The following is an 18,677-nucleotide window of genomic DNA, read 5'->3' as shown; positions in this document are numbered from 1 at the left end:
GTGTTTCTCAGTGACGCATGGGGGTGGGGATAAAGAGAAGCCAATGGCAGAGCGGTGCGGCTGTGGCAGGGAGCCCTGGGGCTCAGCGTTTTGGCAGAGCCTGGCGCCGGGGACGTGAGGTTTGTCTCCGGGCCTTGGGAAAACGATCCAGAAATAGGGGCTGAAGTTTCTGCGTCAGAATTGCAGTTGTAGACTTGAGTGTTTACAATGCTCAGAGATTTTTGATGGCAGAAGCCAGTGACCGTATATACGTGTGTGTACCATGTCACACACACGTGCACACACTGAGTCGGGGGCTGGGCACTGCAGCAGGGCCTCTCACATACTAGGTGCTGCAGGCAGCTCCCTGCAGGTGGCTCCTCGGCTCACAGCCCTTTGCTGAGAGTCTGGGAAGCTCGCTCCCCTCCCCTCGCCCCTCCGTGCTCTCTTGCACACCTCTGACTGAAACTGCTGGGTGTGGATCTAAGACAGGTGTGGGCCGGACCATGACAGCCCTGGTTGGAGAAGGATTCACACTCCCAGTGGGCGGGTTTCCAGGGAGGGGGCCCAGGAGATTCCGGATGGGCTGTGGAAAGCCAGAGGCTTCTGATGTTGGCCAGGAAAGGCAGGCCAGAACCAGACCTCACACGTGCTCATGGAATCTCGGGGCCAAGGTCTCAGAAGCAGTGGCGTCTGAGAGGTGATGAAGGGAATTGGGCTCCAGTGGGCAGGTCAGGAGGCTACCCCGTGTTGGTAAGAGGGGGGCATTAAGAGCACCCACAAGTTTTCTTGAAGTTGGTAGAGCTGCCCCTTGCAATTCAGCTGGGAGAGAATCGGATGATAACAGGAGCCAAAGCAGAGCCTAAGTTCTGAAGGAGCAAGAGACGCTGACTGCTCAGTGAGGGGAAGGAGGCTATTACTGACCCCGGACATGGAGGGCCTTCGGGGCCAGCCGAGAACAGGCTGCGAGAATGTGGTCCAGGGACCCCAGTCTGCCTGGGAAGTGTGCCGTTCGCCTGTCAATCCCCCAGAGCCAGCCGCCCCAGGCTGCTGAGTGCTGACTGTCCTCTGAGTGGCAAACCCCTCCTCACCCCCTCCTCACCTCGTGCCATGTGCTGCACAGAGACTCCTGGCCTGCACAGAAGGTCTGCCTGTGGGTTTGGCGAACAGATGCCCCACACTCTCTCCGTCACCCACCCAGAAAGACGAGAGCACCACACCTCTCCTAGGATTGCAAGCGTATCAACAACTACATCTGCTTTCCGGTTTTCTCACGGGCAGTAGAAACTACACGTGGTGACTGTGGTGCTGGTTCTCCTTTCCTCCTGCCTGCTTCACACTGAGCTGGGAAGATTGAACAGGACACCACTGATCTGCATAGATGTCCCCTCCATGTCACCTGTCTTCAGGCGGGATAGCTGCGTCTCTTTCGCAGGACCCTCCTTCCACCTCTGCTGCTTCCCCGGCCCCTGGGCTGGTGCCGCTCTGTGCTCCAGCACCTGCTGCTCCCCTGCTGTCACCTTCCTCCTTCCCCTCTTTTTATTTCCTTAATGGGAGACTATCAGAAGAACTACAGCATCTTAGCGCTGAAGGAGCTCTGGCTAACGAGGAGCTAGTGAGAACCTAACAGAACCTGCGAGGGGACCTTGTAGGTGAACTTCACAGTGACCCTGAGATGGGAGCGCCCTTAGGTCCCCTCCCTGTGGCCATGCTGACACCCACTGGGTCAGCTGGGTGTCCTTTGCGTCAGGGGTGAGGCTACTGGCCATTTGTCAGGAATAGTAAAAATGACAGTGTAACAGTGTATGGATGATTTACTTAGATGGACGCTATTCAGGGTTTCCCCTGGAAAAACACTGTCATGCACTTTCTGACGTGCTTTTCCGAGAGGAAAGTGAATGGGTGGCTTTGCACCTCCTGTGCACATATGGCCCGTGGGGTTCGTCACACACCTGGGCACCAGCCACCACAGAGATCGGGCCGGTAAAAATGTTGGTGGCCGACACTTGAAGGCTCTGTCCAAACAGATAAGGACAAATGAGCCACCTCTCACCTGGGCAGTGTGTGTGACGGTTGGGCATGGAGACCCTGGATCAGGGGTTTCTTATCCTTGACTTTCAAAAGCAGGGACTCCTGACAGGACGGCCAACGTCACATTTACCTAGAGAATGCAAATCCAACCACAGTGCGGTACCACTCCACAACCACTACGATTGCCCAAGTTGTTTTTTTAAAGGAAAACAACAAGTGTTGGCAAGGATGTGGAGAAATTGGAATCCTCATTCATTGCTGGTGGAAAAGTAAAATGGCACAGCTGCTGCAGAAGACAGTTTGGCTGTTCCTCAAAACATTAAACAGAAAATGTTACCATATGACCCAGCAGTTCGGCTCCTAGGTGCATTTCCACAGGAACTGAAAACAGGTTTTCAAGCAAAAACGTGTTCGCAGATGTTCCTAGCAGCTCTAATCGCAGTAGCTAAGAGGTGCAAACCACCCAAATGCCCGTCGGCAGACGAGTGGACAAGCAGAGTGCTGTCCGTCCACACCAAGGCGTTGTGTTTGGCCGTGGCAGGACAGGCAGTCCGGCCGTGTCGCAGCATGGATGAACCCCGATGTCATGATGCTAAGTGAAAACAGCCAGACACAAAAACCATGTAGTGTTCGATTCCATTTACATGAAATGTCCAGAGTAGGTAAATCCATAGGTCAGAGAGCAGGCTGGTGGTTGCCGGGGGCAGCGAGGGGAAGGGAATGAGAAGCGGCCACTCAGCAAGTACAGGGTCTCCTTTTAGGGTGTGGGGAAAGTCCTAGATTGGATGGTGCTGATGGCTGGACCACCTCTGAGTGGGCCTCATGCCTCGGAGCTGTACACTTTCAATGGTTAGGACAGGACGGTGACATGCAGCTGAGTTTGAGAGCCCCTGCCCCAGAGCCAGCCTTCTGGCTATACCACTTATTGGTGTGGCCTTGGCCACCCCTCCCTCTATGCCTCAGTTTCCTTACCTGTAGAATGGGGACCCTGTTACATACCTTAGAGAATTATTACAAGGTCCAAATGGGTTAATACATGTAAAATAAATGCCTCCACTCGAGCTTCTTATTATTGTGCAGGCCCGGGGATTAGATTTCCTCCATCCCCAGGTCATCCTTGTTTTCTGGCCCCAGCAGCTGTCAGCTCAGACTCCCTTCTAGGCAAGGAGCTCACCCTCCTCTGGGTGCCGAGGACAGTGCCTCAAATGCTGCTGTGCCTGTGTTCTTACCCGTTTGGCATTTTTCCTAGGCCTCCTGGCTAATCATCCTATTTTGGATAATCAATTTTGTGGTCCCCTCTTCTGTAACATGGTGTGTCAAAATCACCATGGACCCTAAACTTCTTTGCAGATAAGAGAGGAACGTTTTGAATGATGCTTGGAGAGTTAGTTGGCTCAATCCAGAGAGAGACACTCGCACCACAACTGTGTTTCTTGCTTCTTAAAAATGCCCTCCCACTTTTCTTGAAGGTTAACTTTGCTGGGACACAAATCTAATCAGCTGGATTTCTCCACCTAAGGACTCGGGTACCTGGAGGCACTGAGAAGCCTTCCTGAGGTGACACAGGTATCGGAAATAACCAGATCTCCTGCGAAGAGATTTGTCATTTTAGTTTTGTTTCTTTACCACGTAGAGTAATCTTGGCGGTCAGCTCTCAGACTGCCCAGCACAGCTTCCAGCAGTGTTCTCATTTCCTTTCCTCGTGGAGCCTGTGGTTTTCATAACGTGCTCAGGAGCCTTTTCATAGGAGACACCTAACGTAGCTCGGCAGAATCCATTTGTCCTACGTGTGGCCGTGTATGAAATCTTACTTCTGATGAGTTAGAGTAAACTAAACTTACAAGACAGATTCAAAACGTGCTCCCATGGGGATTACAGGAAATTTTGCATGCACGTTTGAGAGGGGAAACCTGATTTCTTTGTTATTAGGGTTTGATTGTTTATATGAATTAGAAACTTTTTTCTCCCCAAATTAATTGTGCCTCAAATCAGGTGAAATCTCACATTAACCATAGCAGGCCATCTCTCTCTCTCTCTCCCTCTCTCTCTCTCTCTCTCTCTCTCTCTCTCTCTCTCTCTCTCTCTCTCTCTCTCACACACACACACACACACACACGCTGTGCAGGTTTAGGTATCATTCTCTCGATTCTCAGTCTGGTTCCCTCCCCTTCCCGTAAACCCCGCATGCAGCCAGTCCCCTGGTCCCCCTTTCCCCCTTCACTCTTCTAATCCCTGCCCTTCTAACTACATTGTGTAGTCTGGCTTCCCTTCTGGAACTTACCATCGTCCTGCCTTCCTGCAATGCTCTTCCTTCTCTTTCCTCCTCCACACCCTGCCACACCTGGGTAATGTCTGCTTGCTCACACAGGGCCCGCTAGGCTTGGAGCTTACCCCAAGCACCCCGCGGGCATGACACGCTCCCCACAGACCCGTGGCACGCTCCCCGTGGCCTGCCCTGCTCTCCAGTAGGACCACGGCCTTCCTGAGGGAAGGCAGCAACATGATACCTCTGTGAATTGCACTGGTGTTTGTTTCGTTTCCTTTTCCTTCCCAAGTTCTCCAGGAATTTCTGGCTTTCTACAATCGCATTATTAAAGTTGCCCAATATCAATAATTGGCATGTTCCAAACATTCAAAGGCCTGCTAACAGCCTTGCCTTTAAGATGGCACCACGGCAAGCTTCAGTGATTGCAGCCCCACCCCCACCCCCATGGCTTCACTGGGTTTTCTTAAGAGAAAATCAAACTACCAGTTGAATACTCCTTCTTTGCTCATTTTAAGAAAAGCTCCAGCCAGGAGAGAAACAATCCAAAGTTGTTTTGATGTTTATAACTGTCAGAGAGCTTATGGGACGTTGTATTTTGTTGGCTGAAATATCTATCCAGACCAAGTAGCTTCTGCAACTTTTATTCTTCTAAGGAAATGCCATCTCTCTGCCATTCCCATGGGGGGCCTGGGCCAAGAGGAGGCTCCGCTCCCACTCGTCTCATGTGACAGAAACTAGATTCCTGATTTCCATGACGCGGCCCAGCGTGGGGATGAGTTCACGGCAAGCTGGTGTGCCCCGTGCCTCTGGGTTGGCCATTCACTCCGAGTGGCGCAGGTTTCCAAGGTGCCAGCAGACCACGCGCTTTGGCTGAGCTGTCCAGCTCGGAGCGTGTCTGGCAGCCAGTCTGTGGCGAAGACAAGGACAGCAGGCAGTGAGCGCCGTCCCGGGCAGGGAGCTTTGCCTGACGCTCGCCCAGGAGCGTGCCGGCCTCCCCAGAAGGAGAAGTCACACTCTCACCTTTCTCACCACAAAACGCCAGGGGCTTTGAGGGATCTGGGCTGCTCTGCCCAGCACAGCGTCCCGAGCGTGGGTAGGACAGTGGTGTCTGTGTCTCGTGGGGCCTGCCTTGGATCCCTGCCAAAACCTGTCTCAGAAGAGAAGGTGAGGTGGAGAACAGGTCTTCCAGATTCCTCTCCCACTTGATTCTTTGACAAAGCATTCAGGGTGGAGGGGGGAAGGAAAAAGCAAAACAGAGAAGAAAAGTATTGAAATTGAAGTCTTTCAACAGGGAGCAGCGTGGTGTGAGGAGAGGGGCCAGACAGGTTCCTGGCGCTGAGTCGACTCTTAATTCCATCTGTAAGGGGTGGAGGCCTCTGAATAGCTCAGCGCATCGTCCTGGGCCCCGGCTTTCTCACCATTAAGAAAAGATTTAGGTTAAAATTGTCATATCTACTAATTATAATATGCATTTATTTCATTTTAATTAATTTTGATTGTTTGATAAGCATAACTTTTTTGAAAGCATATGTGAAAACATTTTAGTTTTCATATTTACTTTCAGTTATGTTTTTAATGACATAGTTAAATTCTGTACCCTTGAGGACAGTGACATTTAAAAAAATTTTTATGTTCATCTCAATAGAGCACAATTATTTGAAAATGATTATTTTAGTGATTTCACTTACATGAAAGCCAAAAATAAATTTTTGTGAAGTAAACATGTTATGCATAAAAAATTTAACAAACAAACCCTCTAAAATCATGCCTTCCTAGAAGTATCTGATCTAATTTTGAAGAGTCCGTATTGGTAGTGCTCTTGGTGCCTGTTTTAGACTATACTCAGGGTAACCAACATGCTCTCCTTAACCTTTAGATAGCAAACTCATCGGAAGTCCTCACTAGCCACGTCAAGAGATCACTCCGAGTTTGGTAGACTCGATCCCGTGGCTGGTCTTCACAAGGCAGGGTCTTCTTTACTGGAACTGACAGCTTTGAGAAATGGGGGGAAATCACACTTCATCCTTGTTATTTTGGATTCAATTCTTCTTGAGCAGAAGGGTTCCAGTACAGCGTCTCCCCGTTTGTCTCTACAAGCACTTTCTCGTCAGAGTCCCTGTGTCCTCCACTTTGTGGCCTGAGGACCCAGCCCCGGCCCGAGTGGTGGACGCCTGCCTGTGAGCTGCACCAATGCCTCAGGCTGGAGCAAAGAACACATGTGGCCGTTGTCCTCGCGTGGAAGCGTAACGCTGACCTTGGATTGGTTCCTTGCCTGGTACTGATCCCTGGTCCATTATAAGTGAAGGAGTGGGGAGACAACCAGCTTTCTGCAGTGCTGGGGGCCCCAGCACCACTGTAGGGAAACCCAGGGCGAGTGGAAAGCTGGGCTGTCCCAGCGAGGTCCCTGGTGCTGCAATACTGTCCCTGACAGGGTTGTAGGCAGAACCGATTCCAGAGGCCAAGGGGAAGGCCACCCACCCAGCTGGGAGCTTGGGGTTTCTCTGCAGCTAGAGTCCTGGGTTCACCCCTGGGTCCTGCCGCTTCCCCTAGAGAAGCTGGCTTGTCCCGCCCAGCAGTGTAGCATTCTTCGGTTACTGTGACAGGACACAATAGGTCCCATTCTATTCTACTCTGTTCTGTCCTGTCCTATAGCGCTGCCACTGGGCCTGTGGCCACACAGGGTCCGGTCTTGTCTCCATCTGACTGTCCCTGCAACTGATAGCAGCCTGTCTAGTGCAGGCTTACAGCCCACAGTCTGAGGTCCCCTCAGGTCTGAGACATGAGGGTTGTGATGGCTTTGTCCCCCTTTCTCTCTAAGATCCAACGCATTGCCTCTTCGTCAGGAGAAAGACTCCTGAGAAATTCCGGTAAGACTGTGGTAGTCAAAACCTGTGCCTGTGGGTGCCAACCTTTAGAAAAGAGCATGCCTTCTCCCCAACAACAAAAGCACTTGGTAGTTCAAAGAAAATATTATTGACCAGTTTGGATAGGAACAGGAAACCAAATCTTTCTTGCAGGCAAGCCCTGGTCAGTCCTTCTGGAACTTTGCCACTCTGTAGCAGGAAAGAAAAAAAAAACCCTGGAACTGGAATGGTAGGAGCTGAGCCAGGCGGTCTTCGCTCCAGGCTGTGTGGACTAAACTCTTGGTTTTCCATTTTATTTACTGTTGATGTGAGTCAGCGTTTTAAAGGCCATCTGATACTTAGTGGTATTTTCCACCCAAGTTGTCCTGTGGGTTGTTTGCTACCTCCTGTGCACAATTTCCAGACGTGGGGAAAGAGGAAGATAGGACTCAAACCACAAGTACCCTCTGGGCAGCCAGAGCGTTTTGGCGGAAGGTGGGGAATCACTGCTGGGAGCGGAGCTGGGTAGAGGAGCTGACAGACACGTGTGGCGGGTCCCGCGCTCGGCCTGGCTGTGCGTGTGCCAGGTGGTGGGGGATGTTTGTGGGCTGTGGAGAGCAGATCTGGCTAAAAACCTTGTTGTGTCAACATGCGGTTGTGTTCCACAGACAGAGATGATGGGGTGTGAGAAGTCCACTGTCTGGGGTGGCAGGTGTCAGACCTGGACGGGAGGCTGGGACAGGTCAGCTGTGGGCTGCAGGCCCCCTGCTCAGCCCTCTCACGGGGCCCCAACGAGGTCATTCTTACTGAGACTACTTACCAGAGAAGAAGGAAGCTCTATGGACACCTCCAATGGAACACACACATGTTAGGTGCTGACAACTTGGACAGGAATGCACTTTCCCCGTTTTAAAGATGACACGTTCCCACTGTGAGGTCCCTGCCTGTGTGGGGGCTGTCAGGAGAGCCGGGAGCGCATCCTTACCTCAAGGAGGTGACAACCTGGGTGGCAGATGCCATAGAGGCAATAGGACTGCAGATTTAAAACCTGCGATTGATACACAATGGATGGGCTGGAAAGTGCTTTCAAGGGGGTCTTCTGCACAGAGCTTGAGAAATTGCTCAGGGGCATTTAGAGGACAGACATGAAGTCCTAGCAGTGCCCAGTGATGGTCAGGCACCACAGCTGTGGACAAGAGGACCTGGAAGCTCCGAGTCTGGACAGGGTGGAGTGAGGAGAAGCAGTCCGCGTGGGGTTGTGAAGGGCACGGTCGTGGGTGTGTGTTTACGGGACGTGAAGGGGCCCTGCGTGCTCCCGGATAACGATGCAGCATGCTGTATGTCTCTCCCGCGTGTTGCACAAGCTCTAACAACCCTCACACCACATGTTCGCATCTGCATGCATTTGGGGGTGTAAGCGAGCCAGCCAAGGAAACCCCCCCACAGCTCGAGGTGAATGAGCCAAGCTCCGCTCTGATTTGCTTCACTTTACCTTCTGGACCCTCCTTTGTTAAGTAAAAGCCCCTTCTGTCTCCTTGGGTCCTCACGCTTGTGATGGAGGTAGATGGAAGGCAAAGGAAATTATAGAACAGAGTTTACTTTGCATTAGCTTATTTCCATAGTAACAGGTCCAAAGTCTGCAGAGCTCAAGGGTTAGGGGAAACATTTATATTTTTTCCTTACCTTTTTCCATCGGAGCTTAAAAGGAATTGAGAAATTTTCTGGGTGTCTGGCTGTTTCCTGTAGACCCCTCGCCTGTTTCCTACAGGAGCTTGCATTTGATGACCAGGTATCAGATACCTTTGATGCTCAGCATCTCACAACGACGCACAAACTGAAGTAAAATTAACCTCCAGGGATTGCTTCTTACATTTGACTTTCATATTTAAGTTGCAGAAAATCTGAGTCTCAAAAATGTTCTCAGGGAACAAAATGATAGTGTTGTAATTGGCATGACAGAATGGAATTGAAGTCTAAGTACAGGTGACACTGGTTATAGCTGAATGTAGCACATTGATTTTAAATATGCAGAACCAGTTGCCCATGTGAAAGCGTCCCCACAAGTTCGTGATGTAACACGTGGGAACGGAGTTGCCCAGAGGTCACTCACCCATCCATTCGCTCCTGCAAACATTGGCTCAGGTCCCCCACACGCCAGAAGCTGTTAGGGGCTGGGACAAGGTGGTGGGTGGAAACGGCAGAACTCACTACCCCATGGACCCCACGTTTGATGGGGGAGAACCAAACCAATATATAATAACCTGCAGCCAGCTCACACACTCCATGCTGAGAGCTCTGACGGCCTTTCCTAGGTAGTAACCCATTTAGTTCCCATGGTGCCTTTGTGCTGTGGGTGCTAGCGTTACCCCAGGTGTACGGGAGGTAAACCGAAGCAGAAAACAGTTACGGACTTGGCCCGACGTCACGCAGCTTATGAATGGCAAAGCCAGGAATCGCACGCAGGCAGTGTGTGAGCGTCGTCTGTGGACCCACCTCTCTCTGCACTGGCCTTGGTGTGGAAGGCTTCTGGGCACCGGGCCGGGGTGGACCACCAGGCAGGGCAGGGAGAAGCCACAGCAGGGCAGCTACGGGCCCCACTGGGTTTGTAATGAGAAATTAGAAGGCGAGTTCTCTGAACGCTGCTGCACCAACACTCACAGGACCCTATGAAGCAGACCCCACAGGGGAAGGACTGAAAAGACATAAGTGCCCTTTAGTCTGCTCCCCAGGGGGCGCACTTGGGTTGCACTCATTTTAATTTGCTGCCTTCGTTTGTCATGTAGAATCTGCACTGCACATCCTTTGTGCCAGTTCCCACCTTCTGGAAGTTAGAAGGAAGGCGGAAGGCGGAGCACTTCTGATGGTGGCCAAGGCGGGGCCTTCTTCTCTGGGAGAAACGCACTTCTTGATCTGTTCCTCCTGTTTTGGCATCTCAGAGCTCGCTCTGATGACAGAGTCAAGTTTTAAGGAGACTAGTTCATGCCTGCAGCTTGGTCGAGAACAGTAAATCCTTCCAGCTGGTCAGTGTTGTCTCCGGGGGTTTCACAAGCCGGCCATCCCTTTGTGATTAAGGAAACAAACCTGATAGCAGGACTCCCGTGTAATGCCGTCTGCCATGATTTTCCCAGGAAAGTGAAAATACGGGTTTTGCACAGGCCATTCCATCCTGCTGGTGACATGATAACAGTGGGAACCTGGACAGACAGTTGGCCCCCTGGTTTGCAGGTCCGAGGGTTCCTACACAGGGAGGACGTCTCACAGCGGTGACGGTTCGTGTCTGTCTGTCCCCCCCAGGGCTGCTTGACGACGCCAAACTCCCCATCGGTGAACTCCCGGTCCATGACATTGGGTCCATCCCTCTCGCTGAGCAACATCTCCGGGGTGTCCATCCGGTCGGACATGAAGAAGCGCCGTGCCCCTCCCCCGCCGCCCCTGCTGCGGGCCGGGCCGCCTGCACAAGACAAGGCATCCGAAAAGGTAGGCACCCGGCGGCTCTCGGGTGTGCGTCTTTAAGGGCACCAGGGAGTTCCCTGGACGTGTTCCATGTACACTCTGATCCTTTAAATCTGTGGCTTTAGCAAGGAGTGTGTAGGGTGAATAATTGAACTTTATTGACAAGTAAAGAGATGGCACACTGCTTCCGTTATGGGAGGTAGGAAACTATCTTTGTGCCTTTAGTCCTTAAAATCCTATGCGTGTTGATTAACACTGATTGTTGGCGTTGACATTTTGGGTATTGTCATGATACTTGATGAGAGAACTGCACTGCGTGGTCAGGACACTGAGAAACCTGGCGTTGGTAAAAGACACAGATGGCGTGTAAGAGTATATTCACGCTCCGAGTAACTCAGGTTCACAGGCGGGAGGAGACTTGGGCAGATGAAGTTGCATTCGATACGATACAACACTTGTGTGGGAAGAGGTCTTTGCAGAGCCTCCTTTGTTCGCGCTTACCTTAGCGCCCCGTGTGCCTTTGCGAGGGCTTGTCATTCATCACATGCTGGCCGGGAAGCGTCCGTGTCCTCAGTAGCCGGCATCTCCGTGTGGACTTCTTTCCTTCGCCTTCCTGCTGGCATCTTAAAACATGATCGGAAATATCAAACTCACTTTCCACGGGGTAGGACATGCTTAACAGTAACTCCTCTTTTCATGGCTTGGAGTGTGACACTGTCAAAAATGTGAAGTAAAGTGTTTTTTCCCCCCAAAGCTGCCCTTGTTAGGGTGGGCTATGGTAGGGACAGTGCCCGACGTGGCAGGGTGGGACCTTGCTTTGGGCTGGCATAGAGGCCACGTTCTCCCAGGCAGAGAGGTTTGTGCCCCCAGCAGGACCACTGCACACGCTTTCGAACACATTGGGCAACCTGTGAGGTGAACATGAGGGTGTGTGTCCTTCATTAAGCTGTGGCTGTCCCCAAGGCCCTGTGCCCCAGCTTCCTGGCAGACATCACACCACAGGTGGAAAATGGAGCACGTTGGTGTGGAACGTACATGCAAAATGCATCAGTATGTTAGATGTTTCCTCAAATCAGAAAAGATGTTGTCCTTTTCCGATTTTAATGTGTTTGTCCAGAGTGGGTAAAGTCTGCTCGAGTGGGGAAAAGTACAGTAAGTAGAGAATCGGGACTTCTGAATGAAAAGTAAATAGTACTGTCTATCCCGCAGAACGAACAGGGTCCCCTCTCAGGCAGTAAAAGCTTTTTACTGAAATCTGCTTTATTTGGCAAAAAATGAGTGGAGAAATTGGCTCACAGAAACCATCTCCTTTTTTGAAACATCTAAGTGGCATATGGGTTAGATTTAAGCATTTGCTATGAACATGGTTTGGTTTTTTTTTTTGTTTTTGTTTTGTTTTGTTTTGTTTCTTTTTAAATGAAAGCTATTTTGTTGTTTACTAATTTCTGGGAAAGGAACCCAAAAATGTATTGTCGTCGTCATTGGGGAAGAACGTCAATTCCTTCTTCGTGAACTTCCTTCCATAGAAAGATAAGATGTTTGTTTGGAAAGCCTTATTCCTATGCAACTGTTACCAACACCAATATCCTGAATGAGGAGAGAAGGTTTATTTTCAAGGACATGACTAGTTTGTAAGAAAAATGAGAATGCTTCGGTTTTCACATTTTAAAAGACTTTCTCTTTCTTATCAGCTAGTATTAAAAATTCAGTATTGAGTTATTCAGGTCGTAGGGATGGAATAATTTCAGTCATCATCCAGTTTATCTAAAACTTCTTTAAACTGTCACCTTTGTGTCCATATTGGGCACCTGATTATATACTTGTAATTTGATCATTAGTATCTGTTATTTCTGAAAGCACTTTTTGAAGAGATTTTTCGATAAAAGAAATGGGTGTTGTTCTTGTTCAAGGCTGCTAGCAGAGAAATGGGTGAGACAGGTCAAGTGATACATTATCTTCCAGGAGATAACACGAGTCTTTGGGTCACACCTGCATTTCTCGTCCCAGAATCTTGAATGTGGTTTTAATTCTGTGGAACATCCAGACAGGAGTGATGTAGGCTAAGGAATTATTTCTCAAACTTGAGTGGCATCTGAAGCACCCCAAAGGGCTTGTGAAAGCACATTTTCCTTGGCTCCGTGGTAAGAGTTTCAGATTCAGTAGGTATGGGTGGGGCCTGAGGATTTGCATCTCAAGATGTGCCCGGGTGAACCCCACTTTGAAAACCACCGCTCCATAAACTGCAACCGCCCTGATCTGCCCTGTCTGAATTTGGACCAATCACCTGTGAGAGAGGGTCTCACTCAGTATAAATATTTTTCGTAGATGTGGAGAATTTCTTCAGTAGGAGAAAGTTACCTAAAAATGAAGTAATCTGTGCTATGCAATGATCACATGTACAGTTAGCTGAGGCCTACAGTTGTGTGTTAAGATAAATCACTGTCTCTCCCTTCTCGCTGGGACCCAGGGGACGCTCCTGTGAGGGGACAGAGGAATTGCCAGTTGTGGGAGGACCGTTCTTGGTTTTTCGTCTCCCCGTTCCGCACTGCCCTCTCCCCGCTTTGCTCTAGGCCCAGATGGCCTCCTGCTTGTCCTTGGCCCCGATTAATGGCTAGAATTCTTGCTGTACTTGTGTTTGGGTCAGAGCCCCCTTTGTATACCAAGTCTTAGCGACCTGTCTCCAAGGAGACCGATGGAAGTGAAAAAACACTGATTTCAGAAGTTTTGCTCACAGAGCCTACTTACAAATGGCAGCAACTCTGGACAATACCTGCAAAATGTGCTCATCTTGAAGGGAAAAGAAGTGGAAGGAGCCCCAAGAAGTGGGGGCCTCTGCCCAGTGCCAGAACTGGAAACGGCCGTCATGGAGTCAGCGTGCCCTGCAGAGCCTGGCTGCCGCTACAGGACACGGCCCCTGGAGCCTGGCCCGCCTCTGAGCAGGGCGCTGCACCTCACAGCTTCCCTGTCCTGATGAGGAAGAGTAGGGTACTGCAGGTGGCACAGACACTGAGCGGCCGCCCGGCCCTGAAGACCCAGGGAAGGGTCAGGAGCAGTGGTGCGGCCGCAGGCGGGACCTGCCACGAGTGCGTTTGTTGTCCGTGACAGGGGCACAGCCCCTCACAGTCAGGAGATGGAATGGGAGGATGTGAACGGCTGCACACAAGATGCTGTGAACCCTCCCGGCCCTCCTACCCTCTCTGTGTTCGGTGCCTTTCTGTGGGCCCAGGTTTCCCTCCCTGGCTCTCTGTGTGTCCTGTGAAATTCCCTTCAGTCAGTTTTGTGTCCCAGTGGCTCTTAACCATGCTTCTTCAAAATACACACACACACACACACACACACACACACACACACACACACGTGTGTGTATCACAATTTATTCACCATTTGTAAATGGAAGTTGTCTGATTTAACCCCCACAACCATCCTGGCACGTTTGCTGGTTATGATGTCCCTTCTTCAGCTGAGCTGCGGAAACTGAGTCTCAACCCAGGCTCCAGGGCCCGTCAGGGACGATGCAGCCGATTCCAGCCCCGCTCTGCGTCCTCCAGGTACACTGGTACCGTCCTGCTCACCGCCCTCCTAACCAGAGAGGCCAGGACCATCGCTTCTCCACCTGCAGAAGCAGAACAGATGACACAAAGCTGGGTTTAGAGATGGGACACATTCCCTCAGTGAGTTTGCAAGAGGCGAAAACAAACCGTGGTGAGGAAGAGGGTGTCTCATCCAGGTGGGGTTCCTATGTATTCCTCTGGAACTGAGCTCAGAGTTTGAATACACTTCAAGTCACACTCCCGGGCTCGCGGCCAGGACCCGTCCGGGTGTGGCAGAAGCCTTCCCACGTCGGCCTCCGCTACCTGGAACAGCACACGCTGCTGAGGGAGGGCCCCTCTCCTTTCCACTTGGCAGGGTCGTCCCTCCTGGGAAGGTGCAGAGCAGAGCAGGGTGGCACTTTGTGTTGGGCGTCTTTCCCGCCCGGGAGCTGAATAACCCGGTCACCCTTCCGCCCTCCAGGTTCCCTGCAGTGAAGCCCCTGCTCCTCCTGCCGCCCAGCGCGGCCCTTCCTCCTGCGCTGACAGGAAGGGCGGTCTCCGTCCCACGCTGTCTCCTGCCAGACCTTTTGGTCTCTTCTGTGTGTTTGTTTCTGGGCCTGTTATGGATGTTTCTTTCTTTGGAAAATTCAGAAGTCTTACTAGAACGAAAGACATTTCAAGCACCCTCTCCCCCAATAGCACTCCCACCCCCGCTTTTTTTGTCCCAAGCAGGATACAACAAGTGACTTCCTGTGAAAAGAAAACGCATTTTCCCAGCTGCACCTTCCCCTTTAGCAGGGTACAAACTCTCTGTGCTGTGTTCCCTGCTATTTTGGTTCCTTCAAGATACAAGCTTCCTCAGACAGCGGCCACCTTGTGCTTTCTGGTTGTAGACGGTGGTCTAACTCACTCAGGGGCCACACGTCACCCTCTCATGGCTTCTGTCTCTTTCTCTTGGGGTGACGGGCCATTCCAAGACCCCGCGACTCAGAATGCATTGTACTACATTTGTGGTTTTCCAGTTTGGTGTCTTAGTAGTGACAACTCACGTTTTCAGCTCTTCTCAGAGCAGAGGGCAGTAACATGACACTACGTAAGGGGACCACCGGTGACAAAGCTCAGTAAGAACCATAGCACCCATCTCCTGTCCCCACAGCATCGAGCACACGTAGCTTGTAATTGTCATACACTTGGCTGAGTCCCCAGCTTGGGACAGTGACTTGTTCCCCAGTATGCCCCTGGTCCCCAGCATAACACCTGGCATGCAGTGGACCCTGACGGTGTTTCATGAACAGATATAAACAAAGGCTCAATGACAGAACAGCTAAGGAGAGCCATGGAGACCAGGAACCTTATTAACTTCAGTCTTCATAAATGACTCGTCGTCCATCAGAGGGAGGTCTCTGGTGACACACAGGGAGGGTGGCCTGCTGTTGGTCAGTGGCTCATGGAGTGCGGGAGACTTAGGTGGATGGAGGGAAAATAGGTGGGGGCCCGGGGTGCTGTCAGGATCCTGAGTGACCTGATGAGCGGGGCAGATGTCAGTCAGATAACTTCCCAGGTAGGGGGAGTTCAGGCTGAGCCAGGGTCTGTAGTGGCCGCCGTGCTCCACATGCTGTAGGCCCCGTACAAGAGTGGCCCCGTCCCCACGTCCCATCCAGTCTCCTGCACATGCCCCAATCCACAGCTGACCCTGGGGCACCTGGATTTCCAAGGCAAGAATGGGGGTGCCTCGGTAAAGGCAGCAGGCGTTTGGCAGGGCTGGCGGTCGGTTGAGGCCGAGAACTGTTTATGACGGGCTTAGCCGACACCAGCGGAGGTGTGACGATCCATCGGGATGACGTGGTCCCACGCAGTGCTAGTCAGAACCTGGACTGACTGTGTGTCAACACCGCATTAGAAGAGAAAAAAACAAAACAAAACACTAAGGATTCTCAGAAGAGAGCATTCTGGGAATTGAACAGACAGGAAGTTATTGTCCCTTATTTTAAAAACAGCAGAAATGAGAGTATTTTAGCTGAGAAAAATAAGCTGTCACTGAGGCTCGACAACTCTGGGCAGATGTTTCGGTCCCACCCTGACACGGGGCTACGCGGTGTCTCCAAAGGGCAGGGCAGGGACCAGTGTGTGGAAATCCTAGAAACGTTTATTTTAGTTGCATATAGGAAAGAATTTTCTGTCAGGCAGAGCTGGGTGAGAGAGTGATGACTGCGGGGAGAGACTCAGAGTCAGTGTTGGTTATATCGTCTTCTAGCGAGACATGCTGCGTCATCATACACTGTCGCGCCCGCTCTGGGGGCACTTGGTCCCATTTCATAGATGGCAGGGCACACACGGTTAAGTGACTTGCTCAGTTGCCACAGTGAGCAGAACTAAATAGCAAAGTAGGGTCACGGGGTTGGGGCAAGTCTGTGTACGATCCACAGTCTGAATTTTCGCCCGGCACACTCACTGCCTACGAGCTTGTGTTAAGGCCATGCTGGTCTGCTGGGACTGCCATCACACAATACCAGTCTGGGAGGCTTAGGCAACAACAGTGCTTTCCTCACAACTCTGGAGGCTGCAAGCCCCCATCAAAGTGTGGGCCGTTGTAATATTGTTATTTATAAAATCTTTCCTAAAGGATGGGAGCAACAAAGTTGGCTTTCCTTATGTTAATGAGGTGACTTTGGAAAAGCCCCTAAATGCTGGGCTGGTTGCAGGGGAGCCAACCATGTGATTGGAGGGTTGGAACTTTCAGGCCCATCCCTGACCCCCAGGGAGGGGAGAGGAGCTGGAGGTTGAATCAGTCACCAAGGGCCAATGATTTAAGCAGTCATGCCTATGTAATGAAGCCTCCATAAAAATCCAAAGGGAGAGCTTCCAGGTTGGTGAACTCATGGAGATTTGGGGGAGTGGCTTGCTTGGAGAGGGCATGGAAGCTCTGTGCCCATCCCCCATGCCTTGCCCTAAGCGTCTCTTCCATCTGGCTGTTCGTGAGTTGTGTTCTTTCATAATAAACCAATGATCTGGTAAGTAAAACGTTCCTCTGAGTTCTGTGAGCCATTCTAGCAAATTAATGAAACACAAGGAGGGGTCATGGGAACCCCAATTTATAGCCAGTCTAGCCAGCTGGTCAGAAGCACAGGTGACACCCTGAACTTGTAATACGTGTCTGAAGTGTTTGTGTGGGGGGGGGACAGTCTTGCAGAACTGAGCCCTTTACCTGTGGCGTCTGATGCCATCTCTGTGAGAAGATAGTGTCAGGATGGAGTTGAATGGTAGGACCCCCAGCTGATGTCTGAGGCAGACGCTCAGCAAGGCTGGTTTCTCCTGAGGCCTCTTCTCTGCGCTTGTAGACGGCCGCCTTTTCTCTGTTTCACGTGGCCGCACCTGTGTGTGTATCCTTCTGTCTCTTCCTCGTCTATAAGGAAAGCAGTGCTGTCGCATGGAGTAGGGCCACCCTAATGGCCTTGTTTTACCTTAACAACCTCTTAAAGGCCCTAACTCCACACACGGTCACATTCCGAGGTCCTGGGGGTAAAGGCTTCAGTGTGTGCACTTAGGGGACAGAATTCATTCTGTAACAAAGTCTCTGTTTATGTGCGAAGCAATGTTCTTGGCCATGAGGAATTCAAGGACGAATCCTTTCAGTCCCTTAAAAGCCCTCAATATTTGACTGGAGCAGACAATTTCTGCCCCCCAGTAGCAGAGAATGGCCTTTGCATGGGTAGACTATGGAGAATGGGTCCAAACCAGCAGCAGTGACCTACCCATGGAAGTTCCTGCTTGCAGACTTGCTTTTCCTGATTCCACCTAAGCCCCATTTCAGATTGGATCAGGGGCCAGAGACTGGACTGGGTGAAGGTGCCACTTGTAAATTCTTTCCAGGTCGATAGCATGCAGGTCATGGATTGAGTCCTGGGGGAGAAAGATTACATTCTGGCCAGTAGTGTTTTCGTTGTTAAGTCACTTAGAGATGGTAGCCCTGTGCCAGACCAGCAAAGTCACTCCCCATGGCTGTTGGGCAGAGAAGAGCTTCATCCAATCCTCAGCCAACTGGGCCCAAGGTCAGAATAAGGACAGTTATAATGACCCCACAGTGGTTCGGTTCTTGTTGTGTTTCAGGTACTATGCAAAGACCTATGCACATCATGCCCTTTAAGTTAATCTGTACAGTATGCTCATCAAGTAGGTACCATTCTTACCTCCATCACACCAGTGCGAACACTAAGGTTTGCCAAAGGCAGGGAGGTCACAGGGCTGCCGACCTTTCCTGCAGGCAGCTGTCATGCGTGGGTGCTGACTGCAATCAGAGGGAACCCTGTGGCCATCGGGTGGCAGCATGCAGGATTAGGAGATATTCAAGCCTGAATCTCTGCTCTGCAACTTGTGCAGGAGATGATACGTGTCAGGTGGGAGCTGTGGCGGTGTATAATGCCCTGTCTGCTCCATCATCTCCTTCGAGGCCGAGGTTCTCAAACGGAGAGAACGTTTGACATGGAAGAGCTTACTTGTGTACTCGTCATTGACCGGGAAGTCATGTGTTTACTATTGAAGAATCAAAACTCCAAGCTAAAAAAATAATTCTGAAAA

At 51.1% G+C, this 18,677-nt stretch overlaps 1 protein-coding gene across 7 annotated transcripts in view; it reads left to right on the top strand.

The window, feature by feature from the left end:
- Positions 1-18,677, top strand: part of COBL (cordon-bleu WH2 repeat protein) — a 179,757-nt gene that overhangs the window by 91,711 nt on the left and 69,369 nt on the right. For all 7 annotated transcript variants that reach the window (XM_081079825.1, XM_081079822.1, XM_081079821.1 and 4 more), the window contains one exon: positions 10,414-10,596. In XM_081079825.1, the coding sequence (XP_080935951.1) occupies positions 10,414-10,596 (183 nt within the window). The remainder of the gene's footprint in view (positions 1-10,413; positions 10,597-18,677) is intronic.

Source organism: Rhinolophus hipposideros, assembly GCF_964194185.1.
Source record: "Rhinolophus hipposideros genome assembly, chromosome: 18".
In the NCBI taxonomy this organism is placed as follows: Eukaryota; Metazoa; Chordata; class Mammalia; order Chiroptera; family Rhinolophidae; genus Rhinolophus; species Rhinolophus hipposideros.
The sequence above is the reverse complement of the archived record's forward strand: the minus strand, read 5'-3'. Positions and strand labels throughout refer to the sequence as shown.